The sequence below is a fragment of the Rattus norvegicus genome, chromosome 2 (assembly GCF_021556685.1).
Source record: "Rattus norvegicus strain SHRSP/BbbUtx chromosome 2, alternate assembly SHRSP_T2T, whole genome shotgun sequence".
NCBI lineage: Eukaryota > Metazoa > Chordata > Mammalia > Rodentia > Muridae > Rattus > Rattus norvegicus.
In genome coordinates, this window is record NC_141535.1 from 58,989,407 (window position 1) to 59,012,877 (window position 23,471).

A 23,471-nucleotide genomic window follows, 5' to 3' on the forward strand; every position below is an offset into this window, starting at 1 on the left:
GCCCTTGTGATAATTAGGTACTGTGTTATGACCAATTAACCTTTCCACCTGTACACCCAAAAGTCCTCATATACCCAATTCCTGGAACAATAAGAGTTGTCTCACTGTAGGGGTCTGCGGAAGTCCTCTAGTCATACAGCCATCCCACCCACTGCTAGGTGCTTGTGCTCCCTTTGTCCTTGAGGAACCAACTCTGAGAAGAAAGGAGACCCACAAACCACTCATTAAAATGTAAAACTAGAGACTAGAGAGATGGCTCAGCAGTTAAGAGCACTGACTATTCTTCCAGAAGACTTGGATTGTACTCCCTGCACCCTCATGGAGGCTCATAACTGTCTATAATTTGAGTTCTAAGGGGTACCATGTCTTCTTCTGGCCTTCATGGGCATCAGGCGTGCACACTATGCAGACATACCATATAGAGCAAAACAACCATACAGAAGAAAAAATTGTGTGTGTGTGTGTGTGTGTGTGTGTGTGTGTGTGTGTATGTGTGTGTGATTTATCTATGAGGCTGGAGGCATACGGGTCAGTCAGAAAAGGTCTTTGCAAGCATGAGGATATGAATTCAATCTCTTAACACTGACATAAAAGGGTGGCCATGGTGATTCTTTTTTATTCCTAGAGTGGGGAAGCTACAGACAGGATTCCTTAGGCTCATTGGCCATCCAGTCAGGCTTCATAGTTGACCCCCAGGCCAATGAGAGAGTTTGAAGAATTCATATTATTAAAAAGTTGAACTACCCACATAAAATCAGATACACTGAATCTAATAGAAGAGAAAGTGAGGAAGAGACTTGAACACATATGCACAGGGGAAATTTTCCTGAACAGAACACCAGTGCCTTCTGTTCTAAGATCAACATTAGATAAATGGGGCCTCATAAAATTGAAAAGCTTCTGTAAGGCAAAGGACACTGTGGTTAGAACAAAATGGCAACCAACAGATTTGGAAAAGATCTTTACCAATCCTACATCTGATAGAGGGGTAATATCCAATATATACAAAGAACTCAAGAAGTTAGACCCCATATGTCGCGCGCCCAATGTCCCGCCAGCAAGAACGACGCGCGGCAACAGGATTCTTCTGCGAGCAAGCCTTTACTGTGTTACAGCTCTTCTCAGTGTTACAGCTCTTCTCAGTGTTACAGCTCTTCTCAGTGTTACAGCTCTTCTGAACAGGGACCCCGAGCAGCAAAATCGCTCGGCTTATATAGACAGCAGTATGCTAATTATCTCTCAGGGATTGGTGGGGCTTGGATCACCCCACTACTTGTCCTCCAGGGATTGGCGGAGAATGAATCACCTCATTAGCATATTAACGGTCAACTAACACCTGGTGAATAAACCGCACATGTGCAGTACCGCTGTTCACCACTAGAGGGAGCCCTAGCAAGGGGACAAGCCTGCACATGCGCAGTAAGTCGTTTATATCCAGACAAGGCTGGATGTCGGCGCCATCTTTGTTTCGCCGCGCCGCTCTCTACATCTCCCCCTTTTTTGTTTAATAAAATGACTGGTCTAGATCTGGGTGTCACGTCAATCTTGTCATTGCTCCTGTCTTAGGTCGTTCTCATCCAAACTCGGCCTTACCCGTCATAGAGTTACCCTATCGCCACCGGGCCCCGTGTCTTAGGTTGGTCCGAGTTCGAGGAAAGTTGCCCGTCCCTGGATACAATGACTCCACATGACTGTGACAAAAATGATCTAGGGCGAACTCTTGATCTTTCAAAGAGGCCAGCCATATGTTGGGAGAAGTACCCTTTTTAATGGTGGTCATAGCCTGGTAAACAACCACTTTGTGTCTGGCATGTTCTCTTTTTTAAACAGCCAATAAGCCAGAGACCTACTCCGCAACCCAGGAGGACAATAGCTCCCTGGGACAAACATGCCCGCCCACTCCTTGAAAAGGGAGAAAGCATTGGTAATCCATGAGGTAAAGTCTTCAACTGTGATGGGGTCCAGCCTAGTGCTGTTGAGGACAGCAATCTGCATCAGCAATTGTCTTGATAGTTGCTCTGCTTTCATGGACCAGTTTCCTTTCAGATAATTCGAGATTTCTTTGCTCTGTTGAAAATTCTGAGAAAAGTTAGCTCACAAAGGAATAATGCATAAACCTCTAAGGGAGGAAACACAAGACAGCTGTGTCATATGATACAGTGCTTCAATTTGTTCTTGAACTAAATCTATCCTTTGATTGGCTAATAGAAGGCCAGATGCCAAATGGGTATTAAATTCTTCTTGTATCTCTAGCACCACTGCAGTTCTTTCTACAATCTGATTGACAGTCTCAGCCGTCTGTATTTGATTGGTCATTGCGATTTCAGCTGTGGTAGCTGTGGCAGCAGACAGCACAATGGCTGAAATTATGGCTGCCGTAATTCCAAAATCTCTTTTGGCTCTCAGCAAATTAAGAATAGGAAAGCTATCTGGGTTTACCTCCACTGGGATTGGCACAAAGGAGGGAATCTTAACCATCACTGCGGTGTCATTAGTGCCATCCCAGCATTCAGCTAAATAGCAGACTACATCAGAGCTATTACAATTTAAAGCACCACTGCTTACATTAGTGCTTATCAGAAAAAAGGTGATCTAGCACATACTGAAGTACTAGTGGCAGTATTATTTACCAAGAGGTTATTATATTGAATATTGATCAACCTGGTATCACCTTTTTCTGGTAGCTGAAACATTATACAGCACGAAGTTCTCACCCATCAACCTAGCAAAGGGGGTCAGGGATGTATATGACCCTTGCTCATTGGACAGCACCCATTGAAACCAAGGCCAGAGATTATGCTTGTCAGTCTTATTCTCAAAACAGTAGAATTGCTATGAACTGGCATGGGTACTGGCCAGGATCTGGCAATAGCCCACAGGGTGAGCGAATTAACCTGTATTACCATTCCCAGTAGTAATAGTAGGGTTCGTAGTCTCATCTTCAGGAAGAGCAGAAGGCAATTTTCGAGTCAAACGCTCAGGTACCCAAATTGGATTTTCTTGATTCTGCGGAAAAACACAAATCGCTCCCCTGGATCGTATTAGAATAGGATCCGGGCCTTTCCATTCTCCAGTGAGTACATCCTTCCACTTCACCTAATCCTTGGGTGGAATAGGCCACTGCCCATGGCGTTCTGCCGCCGAATAGTCATGGGCGTCTAAATTTAAGAAATTTAAAGTAAGAAGTGCAGTGGAGATGGCAACCTTGGGGGTTGGCGGCACCTCACCAATTCCCCCTTTTTGTTTATTTAAATAAGCCTTTAATGTGCGATGGGCACGTTCAATGATTCCTTGGCCTTGAGGATTATAAGGAAGTCCTGTCAGGTGTGCAACACCCATCTGATTGCAGAAATGTTTAAACTTTTCTGAAGTATAAGCAGGGCCATTGTCGGTCTTGAGCAGCCTAGGAAGACCCCAAGCACTCCAAGCCTCAAGACAGTGGGCAATGACATGAGAGGCCTTTTCCCCAGACAAGGGAGAAGCAACTATGACCCCGGAGCATGTATCGATGGAAACATGCACATACTTTAATTTTCCAAAGGCGGGGACATGGGTAACATCCATCTGCCAAACCTGCAGGGGTCGAAGGCCACGGGGATTAATGCCCACATGTGGGGTGGTAATAAACGCACTGCAATTACCGCAGCGAAGCACTATTTTTCTGGCCTCTGCTCTAGATATAGGAAAACGTCTGCGTAAGGTCTCAGCAGTAACATGAAATAAGGAATGGAACTGGGTGGCAGCTTCCACAGGAGTCAGCACAGCAAACGTAGTGGCTCTAGTAGCCAAATCGGCCAGGTTATTCCCATGAGACATTGGGCCAGGCAACCCTGAATGAGCCCTTATATGGGTGATGAAAAAAGGGGAATGCCGAGATAGTAACTCCTGCTGGATCTCCAGAAATATAGAAGCCACTGTACTAGTGGTTCTAATCATTCCCGCAACTTCTAAAGATTTAACTGAATTAACCACATAGGAGGAATCTGAAACAATATTTAATGGACTAGGGAACACTCGGAGCACTTCCAATACAATCTGACACTCAACTAATTGAGGGGAATTAGGGGTAAATTGCTTAGTTACCACTTTACCGTCATGCACGTAAGTACCCAAACCAGTTTTCGATCCATCCGTATAAACAATATCCCCTGCCTGAAGGGGTTCCATGCTGGTAACCCGGGGAAACACAAGGGGATGACATTTTGCAAAGGTCAAAATGGGGTGCCTGGGGTAGTGATTATCAAACACCCCTGAAAAGATGCACACAAGTATTGCCCAGTCATCATTTGTAGCAGCCAGCACTTGGAGCTGTTCTGCAGTATAGGGTATAACAATTTTTATTGGATGTTTACCAAAATGAGTTACAGCTACTTTTAGTCCTCTCATAGCCAATCTTGCCACCGCTGAGGGGTACCACTCTATGGTTTTAGCCGGAGAGGCTTGTGGGTGAATCCAAAGTAAGGGGCCATTCTGCCATAACACCGCAGTGGGTAATTTAGCAGTTTGCAAAACACATAGCTCAAAAGGTTCATCAGGTTGTATCCTTACTAATTGAGCCTCAGAAAGAGTCTTCTCCACCTTTCGGAGGGCCTCTACAGCCTCCATAGACAGGGATCGCGGGGATGTTAATTGCGGATCCCCTTCCAATATATCAAACAAAGGTTTTAACTCAGCAGTAGATATTTTCAGGAATGGCCGTAGCCAATTAATATCTCCCAAAAGTTTTTGAAAATCATTTAAGGTTTGTAGGTGATCTCACCTGATTTCAATTTTTTGTGGAGTAATAACTTCTGGATGTACAACGGCTCCTAAAAACTTGCCCATCAGCGATCTCTGAACCTTTTCAGTAGCTATAGTTAGCCCAAACTGTTGGAAATGTTTAATTAAGTCAGCATATGCTATCTCAAGCTCTTGAGGTTTGGATCCACAAAGGAGTATATCATCCATGTAATGAAGAATCGTTAGTGATGGATATTGCCCTCTGACAGGAGTCAGGGCCTGTTGTACATATAACTGACATATAGTGGGGCTGTTTGCCATCCCCTGGGGCAAGACTTTCCATTGATAGCGCTCATCAGGCTCCACATGATTTATTGCAGGCAGAGTAAAGGCAAACCTCTCTTTATCCTTAGGATGTAAAGGAATAGAGAAAAAGCAATCCTTAATATCTATTATAATAACCTCCCATTGCTTTGGCAAGGCAGAAAGAAGCGGAAGACCGCGTTGGACTGATCCATACAATTTCATTTGTGTATTAATTGCTCTAAGATCATGCAATAGTCTCCATTTTCCTGACTTCTTTTTTATAACAAATATTGGAGTATTCCAGGGTGAGCTTGAAGGTTCCAAATGTCCTAATTGCAACTGTTCCTTTACTAATTGGTGAGCGGCCTCCAGCTTTTCAGAGGAGAGAGGCCATTGAGGAACCCATACAGCTTCCTCTGTTATCCACGGTATGGGCATAGCCCCCTCAATGGCCCCTAAGAAAAACCCAGATCGTGACGATCGGGTTTTGCAGTGGGTTGAATTGGCTCTGTAGTTCCTTGGTGATGCTTACCAATGCCTTTTCCTGGGACATACCCCATATCCCTTATCATTCTCTGTGCTGGTAGGGAATTCTCATTCATAAGTTTAAGCCCTAACTCAGCCAAAATATCTCTTCCCCATAAGTTGACAGGTAAAGGAAGAACATATGGGACGAAACTACCCTCCTGTCCTTCTGGGGCTTTCCACTTTAAGGGCCTAGAGCTAATAGTTGGACTAGCTTCATAACCTAAACCTTGTAATGAATGGGAAGATTGAGTAATGGGCCATTTTGTAGGCCACCATTTAGTGGAGATAATGCTTTTGTCTGCCCCTGTATCTAGAATTCCCTCAAATGTCTTTCCTTCAATGGTTAGGATCAGAGTAGGTCGAGCGTGTAAATCGACCATAAGATATGCTGAATCAGTGCCCGTAGAGCCGAAACCCTTCTTTCCTCTTTTTGTACTTCCCGATTTAAACTGGGCGTGATAACTGGGTAAAACAAGCAATTGTGCAATCCGGTCACCTGGGGAAATGGAGAAGAGACCTCGTGGGGAGGAGCACATGATCTTCAACTGGCCCTCATAATCTTGATCAATAACCCCAGGATGTACCACCAATCCTTTAAGAGTAGTAGAGGAGCGTCCTAAAAGCAGACCAACTGTATTGGGTGGTAAAGGGCCATGAAAGTCAGAGGGGATAGGCTGCACCCCCATTTGAAGGGTTAGGACGATTCTGGAGGTGGCACGGAGGTCTAATCCTGCGGAACCCGGAGTGGCTCTCCTGGGGAAGTTTGATGAGCCCAGGTTACTGGGGAGCTGGTTGCCCCATATATTTGAGGGCCCTGAGGACGGGGGCCCCGTTGGACGTTTTTTGACATATCCAAGGGTTTCCCTGTTATGTCCTTTACTGACCTGCACTCATTGGCCCAATGTTTCCCTTTCTTACACTTTGGACACAGTCCTGGGACTTTCTTTGGATTAAAACCAGGATTCTGATTCCTGCACTCCCTTTTCATATGACCGGGCTTTCCACATTGGAAACACGTGATGCCTCTGCTAGAGAGGCCAGGCCGCCTTTGTCCTTGTAATATAGCTGCGGCTAGACCAGTATTGGTAAGTGGTCCTCCTATTTCCCTACAGGCTTTCAGCCAAGCCTGCAGCCCCTTAGATTTCCAGGGGAGGATTGCATTGCGGCATTCTTTGGTACATTGTTCAAAAACTAACTGTTCTATTAAGGGCATGGCCTGGTCTTGGTCTCCAAAAATCCTACCAGCAGCCTCCATCATGCGGGCCACAAAATCTGAGAAAGGCTCACTTGGTCCTTGGATGACCTTGGTCAGGTTCCCGGACACCTCTCCTCTGTTAGTTAGAGCTTTCCATGCCTTGACAGCACTAATAGCAATCTGGGCATATACCTCCAAGGGGAAGGCAGTTTGATTATTGGCCCATTGCCCTTGTCCAGTTAACATGTCAAATGTCCAGGCAGGTTGTCCTGCTGCTGCATTTGCACGTGCTTGTGCTTGGCAAGCATCGTGCCACAATGCCTTCCACTCAATATACTGTCCCATGCTAAGGAGACAGGCCTTTGTCACAGATTGCCAGTCTGCTGGAGTCATGGCAATGCTTGCTAGTCTTTCTACCTGTGACATGGTAAAATTAGCAGTAACCCCATAGGCACGAACAGACTCTGCCAGTTCCTTAACTTGCTTGTGCTCTAGGGGCTGATGAGAACGAACGCCATCGTCCTCAAACACAGGAAACATTTGCCTAAGTGCTCGCTGTGTTTCAGGTGGACAGAAAGAGTACTCACACTTCCCCTCTATATAAGGCGGGGGAGTGGAGGCCACCGAGGCATTAATAACTTTCGATTTCTTCACAGTGGCTCTCCACCTAGGCCCATATCTTTCTTCCTCATATCTGGCTGCCTCTTCCTCTAATTCCTCCTCCTCCGACTCTGACAACTCTTGCTCAGAGTCACTACCAGTCAGTTCTAAGGCTTCTGATTCTTTTAATGGATACAAAGTATCCTCTCCGGATGACTTGTACTTCATCCTCCGGGGTATACCTATTTTTTCCTCCAGCGGCATTTCTTCCGCCTTTTGTATCTCTTTCACTTTTGTTTTAGTAACCTTTTTCTTTTTGCGTGCTCCTAATTTCTCACTCTGCTCCGTTTCTGACATGCTCTCTTGAATGTTCTGTCCTGCCTTGACTATGTCCTCACATTTTAACACAACTAGTAAGAAGACAACAGTCACTATAAAAACGAGCAACAATCCCTCCATGGCAAGACTAAATCCAAAAAGGGGCATGCCTCTCGGAGCTTGCCTTTTAATTTACCTTCTCGCAGTTCTGAATCCTCTTCAGCACACTGAAGGGTCCCCTCGGCACCGGCGATGTTGGTTCCCGGGTCTCGGCACCACTTGTCACGCGCCCAATGTCCCGCCAGCAAGAACGACGCGCGGCAACAGGATTCTTCTGCGAGCAAGCCTTTACTGTGTTACAGCTCTTCTCAGTGTTACAGCTCTTCTCAGTGTTACAGCTCTTCTCAGTGTTACAGCTCTTCTCAGTGTTACAGCTCTTCTGAACAGGGACCCCGAGCAGCAAAATCGCTCGGCTTATATAGACAGCAGTATGCTAATTATCTCTCAGGGATTGGTGGGGCTTGGATCACCCCACTACTTGTCCTCCAGGGATTGGCGGAGAATGAATCACCTCATTAGCATATTAACGGTCAACTAACACCTGGTGAATAAACCGCACATGTGCAGTACCGCTGTTCACCACTAGAGGGAGCCCTAGCAAGGGGACAAGCCTGCACATGCGCAGTAAGTCGTTTATATCCAGACAAGGCTGGATGTCGGCGCCATCTTTGTTTCGCCGCGCCGCTCTCTACACCCATAGAATCAAATAACCATATTAAAAATGGGGTACAGAGCTAAACAAAGAATTCACAGCTGAGGAATATCGAATGGCTGAGAAATACCTAAAGAAATGTTCAACATCCTTAGTCATCAGGGGAATGCAAATCAAAACAACCCTGAGATTCCATCTCACACCAGTGAGAATGGCTAAGATCAAAAACTCAGGTGACAGCAGATGCTGGCGAGGATGTGGAGAAAGAGGAACACTCACTCCTCCAATGTTGGTGGGATTGCAAGCTGGTACAACCACTCTGGAAATCAGTCTGGAGGTTCCTCAGAAAATTGGACATAGTACTACCTGAGGACTCAGCTATACCACTCTACAGGCATAAACCCAAAAGATGCCCCAACATGTAACAATGACACATGCTCCACTATGTTCATAGCAGCTTTATTTTCCAGAAGCTGGAAAGAACCCAGATGCCCTTCAACAAAGGAATGGATATGAAAATGTGGTACATCTACACAATGGAGTACTACTCAGCTATCAAAAACAATGACTTCATGAAATTCATAGGCAAATGGATGTAACTAGGAAACATCATCCTGAGTGAGGTAACACAATCACAGAAGAACACACACAGTATGCACTCACTGATAAATGGATATTAGCCCAAAAGTTTGTAATACCCAAGATACAATTCATAGACCACATGAAGCTCAAGAAGAAGGATCACCAAGGTGTGGATGCTTCAGTCCTTCTTAGAAGGGGGAACAAAATACTCACAGGAGGAAATACGGAGACAAATTGTGGAGCAGAGACTGAAGGAAAGGCATCCAGAGACAGACCCACCTGGGGATCCAGCCCATATACATATAGCTACCAAACCCAGTCACTATTATGGATGCCAAGAAGTTCATGCTGACAGGAGCCTGATAGCTGTCTCCTGAGAGACTCTGCTAGAGCCTGACAAATACAGAGGTGGATGCTCGCAGGCAACCAACCATTGGGTCACCAATGGAGGAATTAGAGAAAGATCTGAAGGATCTGAACAGGTTTGCAACCTCATAGGAAGAACAACAATACCAACCAACCAGACACCTCCCCCTTTCCCCCAGAGCTCCAGGGACTAAACCAAAGAGTACACATGGAAGGACCCATGGCTCCAGCCGCATATGTAGCAGAGGATGGTCTTGTTGAGCATGAATGAGAGGAGAGGTCTTTGGTTCTGTGAAGGCTCGATGCCCCAGTGTAGGGGAATGCCAGGGTGGGAAGGCAGGAGGGAGTGGATGGGTGGTTGGGTGGGTAAGGGAGCACCCTCATAGAAGCAGGGGCAAAGGGGATGGGATGGGGGTTTATGGAGGGGGACCCGGTAAAGGGGATAACATTTGAAATGTAAATAAAATATCCAAGAAAAGAAAAGAAAAAAAAAGTCCAACTAACCAAAGCCATCTAAAGATTTAATGCAACCTTAGTAAAATGCTAACTACATTCCTTGCACAACTAGAGAAATAATTCTAAAATTTATGGGTTCAAAAGAAATTCCAAATTGACAAATTATTGCTCTCCTAATCGACAAATTATTGTTGTCGAGCAAAAAGAGCAAAGCTCAAGGTCCCAAGATCCCGAATTTCAAGACATACACAGAGCCATAGTAACAAAATAGCAGGGTACTGGCATAACGAGAAACACACAGAGCCATGGGACACACTGGAGGGCTCAGAAATAACCCCATGCATTTCCAGTCAATTGATTCTTGACAAAAGGGCCAAAACCATACAAAAGACAGACTCTCCATCAAATGGGGCTAGGAAAACTGGATATACAAGCAGATCAACCACCATCTCAAACAATACCCCAAGGACTAAGCAAAGATGGCTTCAGAAGGTAAAAGTACTTGCTGCCAAGCTTCTGAGTTGAACTGGAAGGAGAATTACTGCTAGAATTTGTCCCCTGACCTCCATATATGAGTCATAGTTGTGTGCCTCTACACAAATAATTGTGGAATTCAAAATGAGTCAGTTGTTTGTATAATACCCACAACTCAAAAACAAAAACAAGAAAACATATGGGAAATACTTAAAGATGTTGCTGGAAATAATAATATTTTTGGATAGGATTTCAAATGCATAGAAAGCAAAATTTAAAAATGGCAAGCGGAATTACATAAAACTAAATGTTTTTTTGCGTAGTAAAGAAGACAAAACTGAAGAGATCACTTACAGGATGGGAAAGGATACTTGCTGGCTATTTATCTAACAGAGGTGCAATATCTAGAATCTACAGAATTAAAAAGAAAAAGAAAGGAACTACTTGCTTTAGTAGTTCCATTTAAAATAGAGCAAATGAACAAACTAGATACTTCTGAAGAGAAAAATAAAATCCGTACAAATGAAAAACATGTTCTATGGCTCCCCATCAGGAAAATTTTATTTTAGTATTTTTCACTTATGGATGGCCGTCAACCCTTTTTCTTTTAGGTCTATGAAGGGCTCCTCGAGGGAGTTTAGGTTTGTTTATTTATTTTGTTATTTTATGAGTGTTTTACCTACATGTATGTGCACCCCCTTTGTGCCTGGTGCCCACAGAAGCCAGAAAAGGGTGCCAGAATTCCTGGAGTTGTTAGCCAGGGTTATTGCCACCATGTAGGTGCTGGGAATCAAAATCCGGTCCTCTACAAACGCAACAACCCTTCTTTCACAGCGCAGGTGTAAGTGTTGGTTTTGAAAGCATTCTCCTGCCAAGCTCCAAGCAGAGCCCAGGAACTCAAAAGACCAGCACGAGAAGCCATGGATGGAGAGAGAAGGGACTGCAGAGCTGAGGCGAGAGCGGGAGGGCAGGATAAACTCGGTGAAGGGGGGTTGGGGATTTGGCTCAGTGGTAGAGCGCTTGCCTAGCAAGCGCAAGGCCCTGGGTTCGGTCCCCAGCTCCGAAAAAAAAAACAAAAAAAACAAAAAAAAAAAAACACCCTGGCAGGCTAGCAGCGCTCTCCAAGAACGCAGGGGCGAGGCTGGCGACGCCGAGGAGGCAGTGCTGGGAGCCGCTAGGTGCCCGCCCCTTGAGCGGCACGGAGCATGCGCAGTGGGGGATGCTCCCGCCCACGCGTCTCCTGGACACCGCTGTGGGGAGGCGGGCGCGGCCTCATTGCCTTTCTCCTTGTCGCTACGTTTTCGCCGCTCTGACTGCCTCAGCGGGAGGTAACGGCTTGGGAACCTTCCCTAGGGCTCGGTCCCCGCGCCTCCCGCCTCCCAGGGTCTCCCCGCTGGCTGTGGGTACCTCCGTCTTCCTCGCGGCCGTCTGCCGTCTCGCACCCGTCCTCCCTGGCCTCGCAGGCGCCCCCTCCCCGCCGTGGCCCCCCACAGGTCCACGGGAGACCTTCGGACAGGGCTCTTCGGCCACAGTCACGAGGAAACTTGTCAGCAGACCCCACCGACGACAGAGCAGCGGGGAATGGACGCGGGTTCCTAGCATCCTCCGTGGCAGAAACCCCAGGACGGCAGTGATTTTCTTGAAAATGCACGCCCCGATTTGTTTGAAATAAAGGTACCCTTTCCCCAGTTCCTGTAGACTTGGCAGATTACTCCCGTCCTATTTGCGCGATGGAGCAGATTTATCACAATTCTTCCATCAGTGGTGCCTGTTGTGTGGTGTTTGGTCTCTATCTTGAGGCATCAGTGTTTTTGAGAGGCTTTGCAGTATGCGTCAGAAAATGGTGTTTGCTGCATCCCAGGAGGTGATTTTTAGAATTCTAAGTGATGGGAGGTTGTACGTGATTCTGTAGGGCACCGTCCCGAAATCTTGAAGTGGTTTGCTATCTTTTTTATCTTTTACGTTTTACTTGCAAAATATAATTCTACATATTTCCAAACAAATCCTTTGCATACATCTTTAAGTGTTTATCTCTCATATCTAGATGTAAGGACTCATGAAATAAAAAAAAAATTATACAATCAATCCACCAAAACCAAAACTAACAATTTGCCTTCTCAAGTACATCTGTTAGAATAGTCACCAGTAGAATCCAATGATGATTAACTGAATGTGTTTTGTTTTCTCCAGTTGCCTTTTATTGATTTTATATTTACATAAAAGTTGTAAAAATAATACAATTAACTATGTATTTTTTCAGATTAACTAGTTCTTTATATTTGGCTGTACTTTATTTTTCTCGTTATACATGTGCATACATACAGTATTTCGGAACTATTAACTACCTAGAAATAGCTTTTGGTTTGAGGATGATTTGCATGTATTATACAGTCTTATATTCACTTGTCATTTCAGTACAATGCATATTTCCAGGATGCTCTTTTATATAAGTAGCCATCAAATTTAGGAAACTTAGCATTGAATAATAGAGCTTTTTGTTTTGTTTTCTGATGCAGGATAAACTGCTCATTTGGCTGCCTTATGCAGTTAAATCATCTTTCATTTGGAACACCTGAGCTTTCGTTTCTTCACTGACACGATTAGGGAGTTTCCTGTCAGTTCATCACAAACTATAATCATTTGGGAAGAACCTGAGTTGAAAAAAAATGCCCCCCCTCCCCCGCCCTGCACCCCACCCCTAGACTGGTCTGTGGCCAAGCCTGTGGGGCATTTTTTTGATTGATGGTTGGTGTGCGAGGCCTCAGCTCACCCTTGGGCTGGTGGCCCAGGGGTGTATAAGAACAAGTCAGTAAACCGCAATGTTGAACAGAAAACCTCCTGTGCCAAACTAGTGCCCAGCTCCGAACGGTATCTCAGCTCTTCTTACTTTTCACTTTGAGACAGTTCATGAATTCAGTCTTGGCACAGAAAAGCCTGCATTTAGTCTTCCTGCCTCAGCCTCCGGAGCAGCTGCGACTTGATGTGTAGCAACAGGATGGGCTAGGCTTCTTCAGGCGAGCTGGTTTGGACTTGCTGTGTGGGCTGACAGGCAGTTTGCTTTACCTGGTGGGAGGAGTTTCGTAAATGGTTACTCCAGAGATTTCTTTTGTCACCTTTTGAGATTTGGCCTTGGAAGTTCATAGCATCACTTTCATTGTATTTTCTTGGGCAGAGTAATCCCTCAGTCTACCATAGGACAAGGGAACAGGCAGCGCACTAGCAAAGTCAGAGGAAGAGCAGGAGGCTAGGGAATTCGCCCTTCTTTACTAAAATATAGTCAGCTACTCTGAGAAATGCAGATCATATGCAAACTTTGTTTATGGCTACTGCCTGAGAAATAATGTGTTAAGAAAGCAAATACATTTTGCCTCTGATGAGGATGTGGATGAAATACAGAATGCCATTTCTTACCTTTAAAAGAGAATTACTGGGGTTGGAGACAGTGGCTCAGCAGTTAAGAGAACTGGCTGAGGACCCGGTTTCAATTTCCAGCACCCACATGGCAGCTTACAACTCCAGCCCCAGGAGATCCAACAGCCTTACACAGACTTACATGCAGGAAAGACACCGATTCACACGAAATAAAAATAAATAAATCATTTTTAAAAAGATTTTTGTGATGTATTAAAAGTTCTTGATGTTCTAAATTAGCATGTTCAGTGTTATCATTTGAATTTCAGATGTTTCCTACAGGTTCCTTTGCTTGACTGATTACTTTGTCCCCGGCTTGTGATGCTGTTGTGGGAGGTTCTGGAAACTTCAGGAGTTTGGTCTAGTTAGAGGACGTAGGTCACTAGGGGTGCACCTTTGAAGGTTATACCTGGTTCACTATCCCCACTCCCTCTGCTTTCTTTCTCCTGTGAGGTGAAGACTCTCCTCTACCCTGTGCTCCTAAAGCAGGGTGTTCTGTGCAAGCAAGCAGCTGGGGGTTGAGCCTTCTGAAACGAAGCCACAATAAATCTTTCCTCCCTTACTTCGATGGTTTTCATCTGTCATTTTGTCAGTGTTGAGGAAAGTAACCTATCCTTCTCTGTAAATATTACAGGCTATTTATTACTGCTGTTTTTATTCACAGGATCTGGTGACTGGCTTTCCTTAATTGGTCACTGGTAGCTCAACAAGCATGGAAATGAGATTAGAAGTTTTGACATCAACGAGTATCAAACAGAAAAAACCCTGGCCCAGAGTGTCCTGGTTGGGTCAAGTGAGTTTTCCTTTATTCATATACAAAGGGTTTTATATGTGTTAAATATGTGCTTTTCTTGTAAGATACAGGGATAATCTGTGACTTCAAAAAACAACAAAAAATGTGCGTGTGCGTGCGTGTGTGTGTGTGTGCGTGCGTGTGCGTGTGTGTGTGTGTGTGTGTGCGTGTGCGTGTGTGCGTGTGCGTGTGTGCGCGCGAGTGTTGAAGTTATAATGTGCAAGTTAGCATTTTCAAAAAATGTGTATGGGTATAGTAGGTGGGCGTGTTAAAGTTATAATGCATAAGTTAGCATTTGCAGAGAACTGAGTCATCTATCTAGGCGAAAGCTTTTGTTTTAATTTTTTTCATCATACCAAGTTTCTTCATATCAAAGGAGTGTTGAATTTCTTACACTTATTCTACCAAAACAGTGGAGTGTTTCCTAATATTGTGTCTTTCATGAGTGTGCTATAAAGTAGCCTCAGAGCTAGAATAGGAGAGGTGGGCCATAAGGCATTAATAATCCAGGTGTGCCATTCATAAAATATGGTATAGCACTCACACCTTAGAGTCAGCAAACCTACATAATCCCCTTCTTTTTTATTTATTTATTTATTTAATACTTAATAATAATTCTTTGGTTTTCGGGCAAACATCCCCCCTCCCCTTCCTTATGGGTGTTCCCCTCCCAACCCTACCCCCATTGCTGCCCTCCCCCCAACAGTCTAGTTCACTGGGGGTTCAGTCTTAGCAGGACCCAGGGCTTCCCCTTCCACCGGTGCTCTTACTAGGATATTCATTGCTACCTATGAGGTCAGAGTCCAGGGTCAGTCCATGTATAGTCTTTAGGTAGTGACTTAGTCCCTGGAAGCTCTGGTTGCTTGGCATTGTTGTACATATGGGGTCTCGAGCCCCTTCAAGCTCTTCCAGTTCTTTCTCAGATTCCTTCAACGGGGGTCCTATTCTCAGTTCAGTGGTTTGCTGCTGGCATTCGCCTCTGTATTTGCTGTATTCTGGCTGTGTCTCTCAGGAGCGATCTACATCCGGCTCCTGTCGGTCTGCACTTCTTTGCTTCATCCATCTTGTCTAATTGGGTAGCTGTATATGTATGGGCCACATGTGGGCAGGCTCTGAATGGGAGTTCCTTCAGTCTCTGTTTTAATCTTTGCCTCTCTCTTCCCTGCCAAGGGTATTCTTGTTCCCCTTTTAGAGAAGGAGTGAAGCATTCACATTTTGATCATCCGTCTTGAGTTTCATTTGTTCTAAGCATCTAGGGTAATTCAAGCATTTGGGCTAATAGCCACTTATCAGTGAGTGCATACCATGTATGTCTTTCTGTGATTGGGTTAGCTCACTCAGGATGATATTTTCCAGTTCCAACCATTTGCCTACGAATTTCATAAAGCCGTTGTTTTTGATAGCTGAGTAATATTCCATTGTGTAGATGTACCACATTTTTTGTATCCATTCCTCTGTTGAAGGGCATCTGGGTTCTTTCCAGCTTCTGGCTATTATAAATAAGGCTGCGATGAACATAGTGGAGCACGTGTCTTTTTTATACGTTGGGGCATCTTTTGGGTATATGCCCAAGAGAGGTATAGCTGGATCCTCAGGCAGTTCAATGTCCAATTTTCTGAGGAACCTCCAGACTGATTTCCAGAATGGCATAATCCCCTTCTACTTATACTGATCATTGACATAAAGATTCATATTTTCAGTGAGAAATTCTACCTATAATTAACTTACCTATAATGGGAGTTCTTTACTTTAAAATTTGTTTAATATTCTGTATGTGAGTGTTTCCCTTTCATGTATGTAAGTACATTGCATGCATGATTGGTTCCCACACAGGACAGAAGAGGGGTACAGTTGTGAGCTGCACATGGGTGCTGGGAATCAAGCGGGACCTGGAAGAGTAGCAAATACTCTTAACTGTTGAGCCATCCTCCAGCCTAGGAGTTTTTAACCTTTATACTCATCAAAGTCATCTGGACAGGTGAAATGTATTCATCCCTAAAAGGAGAATTTTGAAGGATCATGTACCGAGCTAGAGATCATCCTGTTGTAAACAAGAGAAGCCTGACACAGAAAGACAAGCCCTGCATGCTTTTTCTCAAAATGTGAAAAATCTGCATTTAAAAATATGTATATGATGTGCAAGTAAAAAGGGGACCTTGTTAGAGGAAGAAGGGGTCTAGGAGGGAGGAATAAGGGGTCCAGGGGGAGGAAGAAGAGGTCCAGGGGGAGGAAGAGGGGTCCAGGGGGAGGAAGAGAGGTCCAGGGGGAGGAAGAGGGGTCCAGGGGGAGGAAGAGAGGTCCTGGGGGAGAGAGGGGGGCCTAGGAGGAAGAAGAAGGGGTCTAGTGGGGAGGAAGAAGGGTTCCAGGAGGAGGAAGGGGTCCAGGGGGAAGAAGAAGAGGTCCAGGGGGAAGAAGAAGGGGTACAGGGGGAAGAAGAAGGGGTCCAGGGGGAAGAAGAAGGGGTCCAGGGGGAGAAAGAGTCCAGAGTGAGAAAGGAGGGTCTAGAGGGAGAAAGGAGGGTCTAGGCGGGAGGAAGAAGGGGTCCAGAGGGAGGAAGGAGAGTCCAGTGGGAGAAAGAAGGGATCCTGGGAGAGGAAGAAGGGATCCAGGGGGGAGGAAGGAGGATCCAGTGGGAGGTAGTCATGACAAAAGAAGATGATGTGAAGATGGAGAAAGAGAAATATGCTGTGCTTTTTCTCATGTTTCATCTAGACTTTATATGAAGGTGCATATAAGACAAAAGCAGAAGGGGAGTGAGTTCTTTGATGTAGGAAAGGAGCAAGGTTGGTTAATGGGCCAATATGAGCAAAATATGTGATAGTATGTTTAAATATATCATAATGAAATGATTGAAATATTTTGTAAACTAACTAAAATATTATAAAAATAGATTGCTGAGCCCCATAGCATTTCCAGCTTAGTAAATCTGGGCTGGGTAATTTATGTTTTCCTGTTTGCTCATTTCATTTTTTTTAAATATTTAGAATGTTTCAAAATTTTATGTATTTTATGTATATGAGTTTTATTTGCACTTATGCCTGTGAACCAGAAGAGAGCATCAGATTACATAAAAACCCCTTGAGACTACAGTTACAGATGGTTGTGTGCTATCACGTGGGTGCTGTGAAGTGAATCAGGGCCTCAGGAAGAGCAGCCAGTGCTTTTACCCACTGAGCCGTCTTTCCAGCTCTAGTAATTTGTGTTTTTAACAGGTTCTGAGGTGTTGCTGCTGCTGCCGGCTCCACAAACTTCATCAAAAATACTCTACTTTTTCTAGACAGAAAAAGTGATTGGGGTCATGAGCTTACAGATTTCCAGAGCCATAGGCATTTTAATCTAATCAAACAGTATAAAAACTTATCCATATATTCACATAAATAGAAGTTTAATATGGCTAATGCTCCTAGAGTGTTAAAGAACTTTAAGTGCAGCTAGCTGTTAGATCACCTTACCTAGTAATTTTAGCAAGAGGTATTTTATTATTCTTTACTTGTTCCATAGTCATGATACAGAATCATGACCTCATGCGTGCTGGACAAGCCCTCCTATCCCTGAGCAACACCCTAAGGCAAGCCTTACTTTAAAACAATGGAATGTTTAGATTTTAGGTCAATGTGGTATAAATTATTCTTGTTCTTAAATGTTGTTCTGTTTTCCTTTCTAGAGTAACTTATGTAGACAAGATAATGGAATTTACTCTTGGGACCACCTAAGAACTTCACGTGTCTTTTTCTCTTAGGAAAATGAAGCTGTTTTTCTTCTGGATGAGAAATTCATAAATGAGATTAATTTGCTGTCAGGAAGAACAAAGAAGAAGATTCCTAGTCTGCAGCCTTTGTTGAAGGATGTTGTTTTCCTGGCAACATCCACTAACGGTTAAGTACTCCTGACATGTTCAAAGGCTAGTTTACTGTGATCTTTGAAGAAAACAAAGTGAGTGGCGGTGTTAACATGACTTTGCTTTTGAGCAGATGTGTGGCTGTCCGGGGTCCTCACTACAGGAGAGCTGTTCCTCTGGAACAGAGATCAAGACTGTGTGAAAAAGATACAAGTGACTGAAAGGCCTAAAGAAGCTATAAAAGCTACAGTAGGTAGGGCTTTAAATTTTTGTTTGATGGAAAAGTCTATCAAAGCTTTCACAGTGCTGTTTGATAGTGTGTCTGTGTTTGTGTGCTTATGCATGTCTCTTTCTGTCTGTACACTGTATGTTCTGATATTTGGCTGGTGGTGCTTTGCACCTAATTCAGCTTGAAGGAGAAAACCTGGCATTCCTGTCATTGCTGTGAAAACAGGTTCCTACTGTCACACAGTATTGCAGTTTTTATGGCACAGGTCTGTAATCCCAACAATTCAGGAGACTGAGGCAGCTTGAACAGAAGACTAAGTATTGCTTGTCCCTCAGATGGAGCTGAAGGTCAGCTTGCGTGTAGACCTTGTCTTAAGATAAAATGTAAAAAGGACTTTAGCAGGCTGCAGAGATGGCTCAGCGGTTAAGAGCACTGACTGCTCTTCCAGAGGTCCTGAGTTCAAATCCCAGCAACCACATGGTGGCTCACAACCATCTGTAATGAGATCTGATGCCCTTCTGGTGTGTCTGAAGACAGCGATGGTGTACTTATATATAATAAATAAATCTTTAAAAAAAAAAAACAAATGGACTTTAGCAGTGGGTCTCAGTGTGAGAGCACTTGCTAAGCATGCACAGGGCAAAGGGTCAGTTCCTAGTACATTATTATTAATGCCAGGCTTGGTGGTGTGCGCCTTTTATCCCAGCACCTCGGAGGCAGAGGCAGGCAGTTCTCTTGAGTTTGAGGCCAGCCTGGTCTACATAGTAAGTTCCAGGGCTACAAAGAGAAATTCTGTCTCAAAAAATGAAAAGTAGTAAATGTAATTGTTGCTTATACTTTTACTATTAATGCTTTAGTTTTAACATCCTTGATGTAAACAGCTTGAGTTCTGACTATTGGTAGCTAACATTGCCAGGCAAGCATTCAGGAGGCTGAAGTAGGAGGATCACAGTGAAGTAGAAGCCAGCCTGGCTACAGAGTGAGAACCTATTTCATAAAAGCCAACACATTAAAAAAAAATCAGATTGCAGAAGTCTAATTTTTCTGTTTTGTTTTGTGTTAATTAGCAAGCTCTTCAAGACTATCCTTATATGTAGCTGAAAATGGGAAAAGAATTCTGCTTATTACATCTTCTGGCTGCATACTTCTGTGGGAATACATGGAATTGAAGAATATCTTATCTTCTAAAAGCCTTTCTTTGGTGGGTCAGTGGTCTCAGATTGTGCCTGAAGAAGCAATTTTATTGCCTTCCACTAAAGATAAAGAAGCTGTAGTGGATGCTGTTTTTGTAAAAAATGAGGTAAAATTCAAATGATACACTATGGAGTAGAGTTCTTAGGCTTTAAAAACTGGTGCTGTCAGAGAAGCTGTTTAGTCAGGAGTATAATTGCATACCTGTTTGTTACTAGTCAGATCTGGTGGTTGGAAAGACGATTTTGAAAATGCTTTCAAAATAAAATCTTCCTCCTAGTCTGTAGTAGGACTTGTAGTGAGCGGGTGGTGAACATGGTGGTACATATCTGCAGTCCGAGCACCCCGGAGGCAGATGGGGTTAGTGAGCATGGTAAGGCAGACCTGAGGCCAGGCCTTTGGAGGCAGATGGGGTTAGTAAGCATGGTAAGGCAGACCTGAGGCCAGGCCTTTGGAGGCAGATGGGTTTAGTGAGCATGGTAAGGCAGACCTGAGGCCAGGCCTTTGGGAAGCAGATACCCAAGCACTACCCCAAGCTTCAGCCTCCTGGGTTGCATATTGAACTCCGGACTATCTTGGCTATATAGTGAGGCCTTGTCATAAACAACCAAGTTAAAGTAAAATGTGTGTATGTTTTGTAAGTTAATAAGTTAGAACTGGTGGTTTTAAGTCATTAAATTTCAGGGTATAGTAGATTCATTCTTTTTTTTTTTTTTTTTATTCTTTTTTTCGGAGCTGGGGACTGAACCCAGAGCCTTGCGCTTGCTAGGCAAGTGCTCTACCACTGAGCTAAATCCCCAACCCCAGATTCATTCTTTAAAATGCAAATTTTAAATAGGGTCAACAGTCATCTCTGTCTGAATTCATCTGTTACCTAATTCATTTTTGTTAGAAATTGTAGTTTGAAGTCAGGCTTGGTGGTACATGACTATAATCTCAGCATTGTGTAAACAGAAGCAGGATGATCAGTTCAGACCAGACTGGGCCATGTAACAGCCTCTCTTTTTTTAAAAAAAAAAAAAAAAAAAGCAGGCCTTTAGTCCCAGCAGGTAGGTAGAAGTAGGTAGATCTCCAAGTTCAAGGCCAGCCTGGCCCACAGAGTGAGTTCCAGGACAGCCGGGGCTGTTACACAGAGAAACCCTGTCTTGAAAAACAAAACCAAAAAATTGCATTTTGAAATTTTATTAGTCTCTCCCAGTAAAGTGATACTCTAATTAAATAATATAAACTGTAAAAGTAGAGAATAATTTTACAGCAACCTTCCCAGCAAGTAGCAGTATATATTGTTTTTGTTGTTGTTGTTGTTGTTGTTATTGTAATCACATGAGGTTTATCGATAGGAAAGTATATATTGTTAAACCAGTATTTGTACATATCTCTGAAGTGGCATATAGTATTTCTATATATTTATGTATTATTATCAAATCAGGGTAATAAGCATTTCTATGTCTTCAGGCATTAAACACATTAATATGTTGGGAATTTTAATCTTGGAGTCACTTTGATGATATTGTTACTCTATTTTATAGTATTAGTCATAATACTGATAATACAGTCATAATACAGTCAGCAGTTACCCTGCTGTGCTCTTGGAACTCCGGTACACATTACTTTGGCATTTCATTTGGACTTGAAGTAAACAACATGCTCAAGATCCTAGGTTTGCTCCCCTGCCCCACAAGAGCCCTTCCCTGGCCTTAGGCTAATTTCCCATTTGGGCCTTGCTTCTGGGAAAAGAAAAATAATGTAGCCTTAAGCTTACTGTTAAAAATGAAAATAAGGGCTGGAGAGATGGCTCAGCAGTTAAGAGCACCTGACTACTCTTCCAGGGGTCCTGAGTTCAATTCCCAGCAACCACATGGTGGCTCACAACCATCTGTAATGGGATCTGATGCCCTCTTCTGGTGCGTCTGAAGACAGCTACAGTGTACTTATATATAATAAATGAATAAATCTTAAAAAAAATGAAAGTAAAAGCTGGGTCCAGTTATTTTCCATTACAGGAGATATTTGCATATATCAATTTATTTTCAGATTAATTTTATACTAAATTACTAAATTTGTCCACAGTTATTTGGTGACCGCTGCCTGTGTTCATTTACTTTTTATTCTGGAGAATGCTTGAAGCTAACATTTCTGGCCATTCAGTGGTATGAGAATATATTTACATCTATAAGGTGAGGTAAATATTTCCCGTTTTCTTATTTTCCGCTTTTAAACTAGTGTTTTTGACCAGTATGTGTTTAAGATTTTTAGATCTTAATTTTGTTTTTTCTAGCTGTGTAGATCTTTCTTTCCACCTTTCATGTTTAAACATTTAATCTAGACAGTTTCTCTTGTTTTTATTTCTTTTCCTAGAAGGGAGAGCATGTAAGGGATAGCATAGTATGTGGTATTTTTGTCTTGGTACTATAAGCAAGTTTTTGTTTTTTTTGTTTTTTTTCGGAGCTGGGGACCGAACCCAGGGCCTTACGGTTGTTAGGCAAGTGCTCTACCGCTGAGCTAAATCCCCAACCCCTGTCTTGGTACTATAAAAATAATTACTTTGAAATGAATTGAAATTTAAAGGGGGCAAAAATACTTGGAGTTACTTTGTACCTTCGAAATGCTCAACTATTATGTTTTATTCTGTGTTTTTGGACAAAGTCTTAGTATGTAGCCCTGGCTTTCCTGGAGCTCTGTGTGTGAACCATGCTGGTCTTGGATGCATAGAGATCCTCTTGTTTTTATATCCCAAATGCTGGAGCCAACAGGCCTATCCAAGAGTTTTTGTTTTGTTTTTTTTTTTTAATTAAAAAATTTTAGTAGTAAAATAATTTGTATTCTAAGCTCCATAAAATAGAGCAAAATATAGTAAAAGCTTATAATTCCTATATAAGATTTGGAAAAGTAATGTGACTTATGAATTCTTTGTTAACAGTAAGTACATTGTTAGTCACATAAATAAAACAGATAAGTTTGTAAGTAGGTGAGTAAATTTATACATCTATCTAACCTCTCAGAACAAATGTGGGAAACTGGCATACTCTAAAATGGTCTGTTTTCCCTTCTTTTTTCTCAGTTTTTAACTAATGGACATAAATTGCATAAAAATGTTTCTGTAGCCATTTTGCCTGCTTGTATTCATATCCCTATCATCCTTGCTCAGCCCTCTTCCTTATGTTGATGATTCTAGTAAAATGTTTTCTGGCACATAAAAATGTTTAAGTATTTATTTGAAACAGGTATATATAACTCTACAGAGCTCCAACACCAAACTAGATTGACTGACAGCTACTGAACAGTCCCTGATACGTGTATTTCATGCACTGAAGTATAGGTCAACCCTTTTATTATTTGTTATAAACTGTGTATCAACTTCAGAATTACTGTATGAACTTGGCGTGGTCTCATATGCCTGTAGCCTCTGTCACTTGGGAGGCTGAGGAAGAAGGCTCACTTGATCCCAGGACTTCAAGGCCAGTCTGGGTCATATATTGAGACCTCATTTCTAAAACAAAATATACATAAAAATAAGTAAATAAAATTATTAAAACTTGCTATCATTTATTTCACTACTTTGTTAGGTCACTGCCTTTCCGTGTTCACTGGGCACAACAGGAATGCCGTCTGTGCAATCTGATTCCTAAGTGTGCATCAGTAAAGTCAAGAGGAGCTCTGATCTCTGCCTTCTCAAGAGATGGCCTTGCTCTAGCAGTAACTCTTAATCAGAAAGACCCAACGGTCAGTATAGCCTGTGTCCTTACTAGTACT

The 23,471-nt window shown here is 43.2% G+C and overlaps 1 protein-coding gene across 7 annotated transcripts in view; it reads left to right on the forward strand.

Annotated features, from left to right (window-relative positions):
- Positions 1-11,483: 11,483 nt before the first annotated feature.
- Positions 11,484-23,471, forward strand: part of Cplane1 (ciliogenesis and planar polarity effector complex subunit 1) — a 100,179-nt gene continuing 88,191 nt past the window's right edge. For 6 of the 7 annotated variants that reach the window (XR_015662721.1, XR_015662724.1, XM_087621753.1 and 3 more), the window contains exons 1-7: positions 11,488-11,930; positions 14,332-14,460; positions 18,200-18,335; positions 18,432-18,551; positions 19,595-19,827; positions 21,789-21,895; positions 23,285-23,441. Coding sequence is in view for 5 of the 7 variants with exons in the window: in XM_087621753.1 (XP_087477879.1) it covers positions 14,380-14,460; positions 18,200-18,335; positions 18,432-18,551; positions 19,595-19,827; positions 21,789-21,895; positions 23,285-23,441 (834 nt within the window). In the remaining 2 variants the exon portion in view is untranslated. 7 annotated transcript variants of the gene reach the window in all.